Source organism: Gigantopelta aegis, chromosome 7, assembly GCF_016097555.1.
Source record: "Gigantopelta aegis isolate Gae_Host chromosome 7, Gae_host_genome, whole genome shotgun sequence".
Classification (NCBI taxonomy): Eukaryota; Metazoa; Mollusca; class Gastropoda; order Neomphalida; family Peltospiridae; genus Gigantopelta; species Gigantopelta aegis.
The window spans coordinates 5,348,934-5,358,735 of record NC_054705.1 but is presented as its reverse complement, the minus strand read 5'-3'; the positions used below and the strand labels follow the sequence as shown (position 1 = coordinate 5,358,735).

The 9,802-nt window shown below is 41.1% G+C and overlaps 1 protein-coding gene across 1 annotated transcript in view; it reads right to left on the bottom strand.

Moving 5' to 3' along the window:
* Positions 1-509: 509 nt before the first annotated feature.
* The window catches only part of LOC121377722, a 44,212-nt gene continuing 34,919 nt past the window's right edge, over positions 510-9,802 (bottom strand). Inside the window, exons 4-5 of the mRNA XM_041505808.1 lie at positions 8,285-8,338; positions 510-615 (exon numbers count right to left, since the gene is read on the bottom strand). Coding sequence (XP_041361742.1) covers positions 563-615; positions 8,285-8,338 — 107 coding nt within the window. The 3' untranslated portion in view covers positions 510-562. The remainder of the gene's footprint in view (positions 616-8,284; positions 8,339-9,802) is intronic.

Below are 9,802 nucleotides of genomic sequence, written 5' to 3'. Positions count from 1 at the left end.
AAGATGGGAATAACAAAAACTGTTTTCGACATTAGGGGATCACACAATTGTTGTTTTTTTGGTGTGTTTTTTTCGTATATCTTGAAATTTTTATTAAAATAATAGTATTAAAACTTTGATCCGTTCAGCAAAACCGGAACTGCCTGTGAATATCAGACCGATAACATCTTCGGTTCAGTTAAAAGACGAGTCTGCTTATATTTTGTATAAACGTTTTGTAGGCAAAATAAGGAGTATGTCTTTCCACAAAATCTATCAACACACAACAACAGGGTAACCACCAAGCTGTCCCCCCCCCCCCCCCCCCCCCCCCCCCCCACACCTTGTTTTTTTGTTTTTTTTGAAGGGTATGGTGCTGCGCGGCCTCCCTCCTCTAATTTTCACCCAGCGAGAACACCGGCCCACGATGTCCCACTCGGGCAGTTGGGCGATTTTCGGCTGCTACAAACCCCACCTTCATACATTCACGCATGATATATGATATAGAAAAGAGATAACGCTCATTACGTTGAAAAACAAATCTTTATTGTTTCAACTTGTTCTGATGATCGCGATGGCGATCCTACTCCATCTCGGAGAGCTCTTCCACCTGCTTCATGAGATCTTCTTCTGAAACTGAAATATAAAACAGTTTAGCACAAGATATGACATTGTCGACCTGGTCATAACCAGTCGTAGGTATTTAAAATAATATCACACGCAGGTGTTATAAGTATGTATGTCTTATTAAAAATAACGAACGATGTCATGACCAACGGGTGTGCACGAAATTATTTTAAAGAGTTAAAAATGTTTTATTACTGGGGGACATGATGCAATAGCTGCACATTCATGACAGTCTCTTTAACAGTGGGAAGCTCAAAATACAGGAATATATACTCTTCAAAAAAAAGAAACGCAAAAGGGTACAAATGGGTTATAACTCCGATTTTATGTTTCCTACCGGTTCATGCTTTGTGAATATACGGTCATTGCATGTCCCAAACACATTCCCACGGTTACATTCGATAAAACGCAGCTACTGTACAATAAAGTTCCAAAATGTGAATATTCGCAAAAACGCAGCCACATGCAAACCATGTCACCACTGCAAGTGCGTTGTCTGCACGTGCAACATGAACACCGGGCAGGACCGCTACATCCGGGTACGCCACCTTCGGGAACGATTGACTACTGCCACCTCCACAGCCGCAGCAATACCAGTTTTGCGCAGGATATCCGACCAGACCGTACGGAACCGCCTACGTGAGGTAGGAATTCGTGCCAGACGTCCAGTTCGAGGTGTCAACTTAACACCACAACACCGTCGACTCCGACTGCAGTAGTGCCAGATTCATCGACAATGGCCTCAACTGCGATGGAGACAGGTGTGGTTCAGTGACGAGTCCCGATTTCTGCTCCGACGTCATAGTCCATGAGCCAAGCCAAAAATTGGTACCATCTGAGGGCACCAAACAAAACTGTTATAATTGTCTTAGTATACCTTAGGACAATACAAAAATGCATGATGGACTTTCCAGTAGAGTAGCTTAAGTTAATTATCACACTTTTAATATTTGTTATATACGTGGTCATAAAAAGCGTAAAAATCCATGTTTTTTTCACTGCGTGCATTAGAAAATTGTGATTTCTGTAGTTTTGTTATTATATTTTTGGCATATATTCTCGCAGAAAATGCATACGCATATAGTGTAAGTAATTTCTAGATCCTAAACTTGATAAACTGTTATCCCGTAATACCAATAAGGCTAAAATAACTTACACACGAAACCTAATTTTCCAAATGATAATCCTGAACTATGAACTGATGTGATATTGATTGTGCACTAAATTAATTTCTTTACTGGAGAGATTTATTGAAGAGGTATTTTCTTTTTCGTTTATCATTGCAGATAGTTTTATGACTCATAATTAGAGACACAACATGGAAGTACCACATAAAAGGGCACGTGTTGATGACCGAACATGCATTATTTGCTCAAAGACATCTCCAGTTGTTGAACTAACTAAACCAAAAGACTCACAGTCATTGGAGGCACTGTTGAAAGCTGCAAAAATTCAAAAGTTTCAACCAATCTTAAATCTTCATGAAGATGAACATGAACACAAATTATTCTATCATAGAAACTGTCGTGCCACATTTACACATAAAAAAATATTGGAAAGTTTGGTAGGAAAGCAAGAACAGTCTACGTCAAATGTTGAAGTGAGAAAATCATCGAGAGAACCATCTACTAATTCATCTCCTGTTCTGGAACAGAGATGCATATTCTGTGATAAGAAAAACAAGTACATCACTGGATCAAAGTCAAGAGAACCCTTAACTCAGGCTAGAGAATTCCGATCTGACGAAAAAATACGACGCACAGCAATGAGAAAATTAGACCAAAAAATCCTTGCAATTACATCACACGAACTAATTGCGGCAGAAGCACACTACCATAAATCGTGTTATCGAAATTATACAAGGGAAGACAAGTCTAACTCTCCATTTGTTCCAGACTCTGATAGTGAACAACAATATCAACTGGCCGAACAAAATGCCTACCTCATGTTGTTTGAACATATACGAAACACTCTTTTTACTGAACACGAAGCTGTAAGAATGACTAGCCTTGCAGACATGCTAATAAACTTTATGGGGACATTTGGTTACACTAACAGTGAAGTGAAAATACAAACAAAGAAACATCTCCGTCGTAAATTGGAAGGCGAGTTTGGTGATTCCATACATTTCGTTTCTTGTGATAATGGAAGAGTGGTGATATTCCCCGACAATTTATCTATTGATTCTCTTGTAAAGGAAAACATACAACTCAAAGAGAAGTTGGAGAGTATAGCATATATCAGCGATATGGAACATGCTCTGAAAATATCAGCTTGTCACATACGCACAGAAATCAAATCAATGAAAGCTAAAACATGGCCTCCTCAACCTAATGATCTCAATGTTGATTACATCAGGTTACCAGATGCACTAGAAACTTTTCTAAATGTTCTTTTGATGGGAGAGAAAAAACAGTCAGAAAATTCTCGAACGCAACGGTTGGTCAAGTCATTAGGCCAGGACTGTGTATATGCTGTGAGTGGTGGTACAGTTGTACCCGCTAAGCAAATAATTTTGCCATGGGCTGTAAAGTCACTAACAGGGAATGTAGAGCTAATTAAGGTTCTCAATAGGCTTGGACATGGAATTTCCTATCATTCTAAGCTCGAAGAACTGGACACAGCCTTATGCCTCCAGAAATTGGCAACAGAAAGTAACCTGGGAGTTGATATGCCATCCAGTAGCCACCCATGCATGCCTACAACTCTAGCATTTGATAATATAGATCGACTTGAAGAAACACTAAGTGGAGGTGGAACATCGCATCGAGTTAACGGCATCATAGTACAGCCACAAGTATCCACTGCAGCACCCCAAAGAGTTGTAACTGATGTACAGTTGAACCCTAGGAGACGAAGTATTACGCCAGTAGATACAGATGTACCTGTATATAATGCTGGACAAAGGGTAGGTCCTCTAGTTATTAAGTCACAGAAACTACTTTACGAGTCAGAAGTTCAATGTGCAATGAAAAAAAACTACTTATGGTCTTTGGTAAGACAAATCAACAGTTCTGAACAATCTATCAGTTCATGGACAGGTTTCAACATGCTAACCCGTGATGACATCACAGTCACAAAGGATACTGTTGGGTATCTTCCTACAATCAATGGCCCTGCAACCCAGATGTCTACTGTTTATGAGATTCTCAATCAAGTTCTGAAAATAAAGCAAGCATTGGAATTAGAAGAAATCGTCTGTGTCTTTGATCAGGCACTATATGCTAAAGCTTCAGAAATTGTGTGGAAACATCAGGAATTGTATGGAAAGATTGTGTTGAGAATGGGTGTATTTCATACAATCTGTAACATGCTAGCTATTATGGGAAAACGTTTTGGCTCTGCTGGCTTGCGTGATATTTCAGTTGAATCAGGTATCATCACGGAGGGATCCATTAACAGCATTCTTCAAGGCCGATGTTACAACCGAGGAGTTAGATTGTCAAAACTTCTCTACGAAGCATTTCTCAGACTGATATGGAAAGGATTTCATCCTTGGTTGGAGGAAAATCACCACGAAGACTTGCCACACCTAAGTAGCACAACTAAAGCGGTGAGGCAGTTGCACACTGATGTGTCAAGCAGTTCTCTAAATGCTACTTTACAAGATGTTTCTTGCTGCAGAATCCTTGATCGTTTCACAGAATACATGGATTATCTGCGCTTCAGTAGTGGCCAACTTGCTTCTTTCTGGATGTCATTCGTTGACATGTTAGAAGTGTTTCTTGCGATCATCCGGGCTTCTAGAGAAGGGAACTGGCTTCTCCATCTAGCTTCTGTTAGGTCTATCATACCCTGGTGTTTCGCGTATGATAGACAAAACTATGCCAGATACCTGTCAATATACTATGCACAAATGACCAGACTCTCTGAAACTCATCCTGAAGCTCACAAACACATGCTAGAAGGTGGATTTTCTGTCCAGCTGAGTGATACCAATCCTTTTGGAAAAATTCCAGTCGACCAAACCACAGAAGAAACCGTAAACAAAGACACCCAAACAGCTGGCGGCACAAAAGGCTTCAGTTTAAAACCCGGTGCTGTCAGCAGATACTACATCACTGCAGAATACAGAAGCTGTTGTCTGAAGCAACTAAGAAACATGACAGAAATAACTGATAGCAGTGGGCGTGTTATCCATGCAGACCTCACACGTTCACGGATTCACAAAGATGAGCATGCTGTTCAATCTTTAGTCGACCTCATGGAGACCAATTGGACAAACCCATTTGAGAGTAACCCATCTGAATTAATAAATCTTTCCACAGGTTTCAGTGCCCCACCAGACGTTGCTACAGACCTTTTAACAGCACATATCAAAGGAGAAAATGCATACCAGAAATTTCAGGAAAACCGGTTGGAGAAGGGTTGTAACTTTTTTGAACGACTGCCAAAACTGCAGCTAAAAACCTTTGACAATGTCATGAATAAAGCCAAGAAGCTATCAAATAAAGAACTAGTACTGAAAAGTGATAACAAACTGTTTGGGCAGATGCTGCTCGTTGCTTCTAGTAGACAACTTGACATGAAGAAAGTTTTGCAGCATCCACTTGGGCCACTTCCTTGGTCACTAGCCAACTGTGACGGTACATTGAAGAAGACCAACAAAGCAGCGTTAGCCAGGAGGCTAGAGAGCAAAGCATCTCCAGCAGAAGATATCCCACAACCATCTGCATGCATAATTGACGGAATGAGTCTGATTCAAAAAATAAAAGGTGACAACATCACATTCAGTGAACTATCTGACCAGCTTTTAACAACAGTGTTAAGGCTGTCAGCAGGCTGTGATCGAGTTGATGTCATCTTTGATGTGTATAAACCAAATTCGATCAAAGATGCTGAGAGGGCACACAGAGGATCAGACACTGGTATTCGCTTAAACAACATCATACCTGGTCATAAAATACAACAGTGGAGACGCTTGTTATGTTCTGGAGCAAGTAAAACGAAGCTCATAACATTCATTACAGAGCAGTGGCAAGAATCAAATCGAAGGCAGCAATTTGGTGGAAAAATACTCTATGTTACCTGTGAAGACATGTGTACTAAGATCACAAACAATAAAGTGGTGAATGTTGAAGATCTGAGGACACCACAGGAGGAGGCTGACACTCGCATCCTACTTCATTGCAAGCATGCATCGCCCGATTTCAACTCAATCATCATTGTTGCTGAAGACACAGACGTCATCATATTGAGCTTGGCTTTCCAGAGCAGGATTGGGTCCACCATATTTATTAAATGTGGTTCCACTACTCGGACCAGATATATTGATATCAGTAAAATGGTCAGTGCCATTGGTAAAGACGTATGTGATGCATTGCTAGGCTACCATGCTTACACTGGTTGTGACACCGTCAGCGCCTTTAGTGGTCGTGGGAAAGTAGGTCCCCTGAAGGTAATTTTAAGCAACACCAAGTTCCTGAACGCCTTTGCTGAACTAGGAAAGGACTGGTTATTGTCAGAAGAGCTGTTTAAGTGTTTGGAACAATTTACCTGCCGTATGTATGCTGCTCAATCAGATATCTCCGACGTGAATGAAATGAGATACCAAATATTCCGATCCAAGAACGGTGATATTGAATCTGGTCAGTTACCACCATGTAGAAACTGCCTCAAGTTACATGCTATTAGAGCAAACTACCAAACAGCTATATGGCATCGGAGCTTGGAGGTTCAGCCTAACATACCAAGCCCACATGACAGCAACGGTTGGATACTTGATGATGATTCCGGGCTTCAGATTAACTGGATGACAGGCCTACCAGCTCCAGATGTTGTCTTAGAATTCCTCTGTTGCAAGTGCAAAAGACAATGCACTGTTCCTTTGTGTACCTGTGTCTCCAATGGGTTGAAATGTACAGAATCATGTTTCTTACAATCTTGTGAGAACATGCGAGATGATGAGAGAGAGCAAGAGCAGATTGATGACAGGTCTGAGGATGACAGCAGTGATAGTGATGAGTACTGACTCAGACTACAGAACAGTTTGTCAACCATAAATACATGCCATCATGCATGTAGTAATGCAGATGTGTCTGGTCCTCTACATCTGTTATAATACAAGTATGAAAGTTGTTACATTTTTTTTTATCAAAGTGTTTTACCTTTCAAATTTTATTTCAGCAGAAAACAGTAATCATTATGTTCTGTATCATTTTATTGTTTCTTAAAGTGATTATTGCCCTGTATTGCCCTGTAATTCAAGCAAGAGAATAACATTTTGCTATGCTATAGATACTTAGTATGATACTTAGTAGATACTTAGAAAGAATGTATATCAAAGCTTTGGATTTCGCCAATATCGTCGGACACAGTATAAAAGTAGTACTTATTTTATGCTTGTAAAAGTGTTTATAATATAAAGTATGCCTTTAAAATGTTTGTTTTGAGGTTTTTTAATGATGTAGTATACTAGCTTTTAAATGTTGATAAGTGCATTTCAGTTTGTGATTAATATTAAACTTTATATAATGACATACAGTTTAATATGGAGAAACGTTATTAATTTTTAAGGAAAATACCCCCCTCTTAGTAAAACTCATCTCCTGACCTTAAGCTACTCTGTAGAAAAGTCCATCATGCTGTTTTGAGACCCAGATACATACACCTATCAAAAAAGCATATTGAAGTTTGGTGCCCTCGGATGGTACCAATTGGTCAAATTTGGGGTCTCAGCTCATGGACTATCATGATGGAAGATGTCGCGTGTATAGGCGTCGTGGTGAACGTTATGCGGCAAACTGCGTGCAGGAAGTGGACAGATTCGGCGGGGGTAGTGTCATGGTGTGGGCAGCCATCTCACACACTGGCAGAACTGACCTGGTCCACGTGCAGGGCAACCTGAATGCACAGGGCTACATTGACCAGATCCTCCGGCCACACATCGTTCCAGTTATGGCCAACGCCAACGCAGTGTTCCAACATGACAACGCCAGGCCTCACACAGCACGTCTCACAACGGCTTTCCTACAGAACAACAACATTAATGTCCTTCCTTGGCCATCGATATCACCGGATTTGAACCCAATTGAGTATCTATGGGACGAGTTGGACCGACGCCTCCGACAGCGACAACCACAGCCCCAGACCCTGCCCGAGCTGGCAGCAGCCTTGCAGGCCGAGTGGGCCACCATCCCCCGGGACGTCATCCGTACTCTGGTTGCTTCAATGGGCAGGCGGTGCCAGGCAGTTGTCAACACACGCGGAGGCCACACCCGGTATTGACTCCAGATGAACTTGACCTTGGTGGTGTGTCCTATCACTTACTCACAATGGACTAGAGTGAATTGTGAACAATCCTGCAACATTTGGTAATTATCGGACTCACCATTCAATAATTAAATCAATTCTCCAAATGTTACGACAATGTGGTTTTGCGTTTCTTCTTTTGAAGAGTATATTTAAAATGCAGAAATATAATTATTTCAAAATCAATATACGAGTATAATACATTACTGAGATATGAATTTGGGGAGTGGAGGTCATCCTGAGAACGAGCATCTGATTGTGGACCATTCAATGGAAACTTTGCCTAACATCATTTTGACTCTGATTTGTGCAGACATCCGGTTCTGATATCGGAATATGGTGGTGTCATTCAGATTCTTACTGCAGCGTAGGTTTCAAAGTGAATTGAAAATATACGATAATACTGAAATCTGACATAATTACTTACGTTCGGCTAGGTCACGAACATTTCGTTTAAACTCCTCAACTGGAACAGGGTCATCTGAAAAAAAGAAGTAAATTTGATAGTTAAAATTTAAAGTCGCTTTCCATGTACTCGGTATGAGGGCGTAGGCGCGGACCAGTTAGGCTAAAACGCTATAACAGGAAATCGACGTACTCAGCTTTGAAAATCTCGAGAACACCGATGCATTATTATTGTAACAGAAAAGGCAGTGTAGTGGGCAAGCCATCGGACGTAAGGCTGTTAGGTACTGGGTTCGCCTCCTAGTACCGAATCCTATCCAAGAGTGAGTTTAATAACTCAATGTAAGGAAAGTAAGAAATATTTTATTTAACGACGCACTCAACACATTTTATTTACGGTTATATGGCGTCAGACAAATGGCTAAGGACCACACATATATAGAGAGAAAACCCGCTGTCGCCACTTCATGGGCTACTCTTTTCGATTAGCAGCAAGGAATCTTTTATATGCACCACCCCACAGACAGGATAACACATGCCACGGCCTTTGATATACCAGTCGTGGTGCACTGGCTGGAGCGAGAAATAACCTAATGGCCCCACCGGCGGGGATCGATCCCACACCGACCGCGCATTAAGCGAACGCTTTACCACTGGACTACGTCCCGCCCCAACTGTATGGATTAACCAAAGTTTGTTTTGTTTGACCAAACCATTAGAGCACATTGATTTATTAATAATCGGGTAATGCATGTCAACCTTTGGTAAATCTGACACGTTAAAATTATACCTTTTGTTTTGTTTAACGACCCAACTAGACCACATTGATTTAGTAATCATCGGCTATTTGATGTCAAACAGTTGGTTATTTTGATATTTAGTCTTAGAGAGGAAACCTGCAACGTTTTCCCATTAGTAGTGTGACGGAACATGCTCTTATCTTTTCGCCTGTGGCGATGTTAATTGTTTTAGAGGGCCGTCTGCAGCTTGGTTACGTAATACCCCCGCGCGACGGTGGTAGTCCTGCATTCCCAATATGCACTTAGACCAGGTGTGGAAGCCATATGGCCAGTAGTTACGTAATACCTCCGGTAGTGCGGTTTACGACCGGGGTATTTCTAGCGAACTGGCGACAGTAAGTCTGGCCATCTAAGAAAATATACCGTCTCTGAAAGAGGTGGAAATATCACATGATAGGTGAGGTACCGCGTTGTGCCCCCAGACGATATTCGCTGTCTCTGAGATTTTCGAATAAATAGATAGGATTTTAGAGATATCGAGGAGAAACACTGGAAGGCTGCAGGGGAACGGACGTCGTCACTGAACGAACTATATAAGTTCAGTCCGCACTTTGTAAATATATATTTCTGCTCTGTTGTATAACCTTGATGTGATTGATGTGACTTTAAATATTTTAATACTGTATTATACCAATATTATTTAGACAGTGTCTCCGGTAATCTGACGAAGTAAATTGTAGGCTTCACTGTTCTAATATTTTTACACGAGTATTTGGTAAGATAAAGCTTAGCCGATAAAG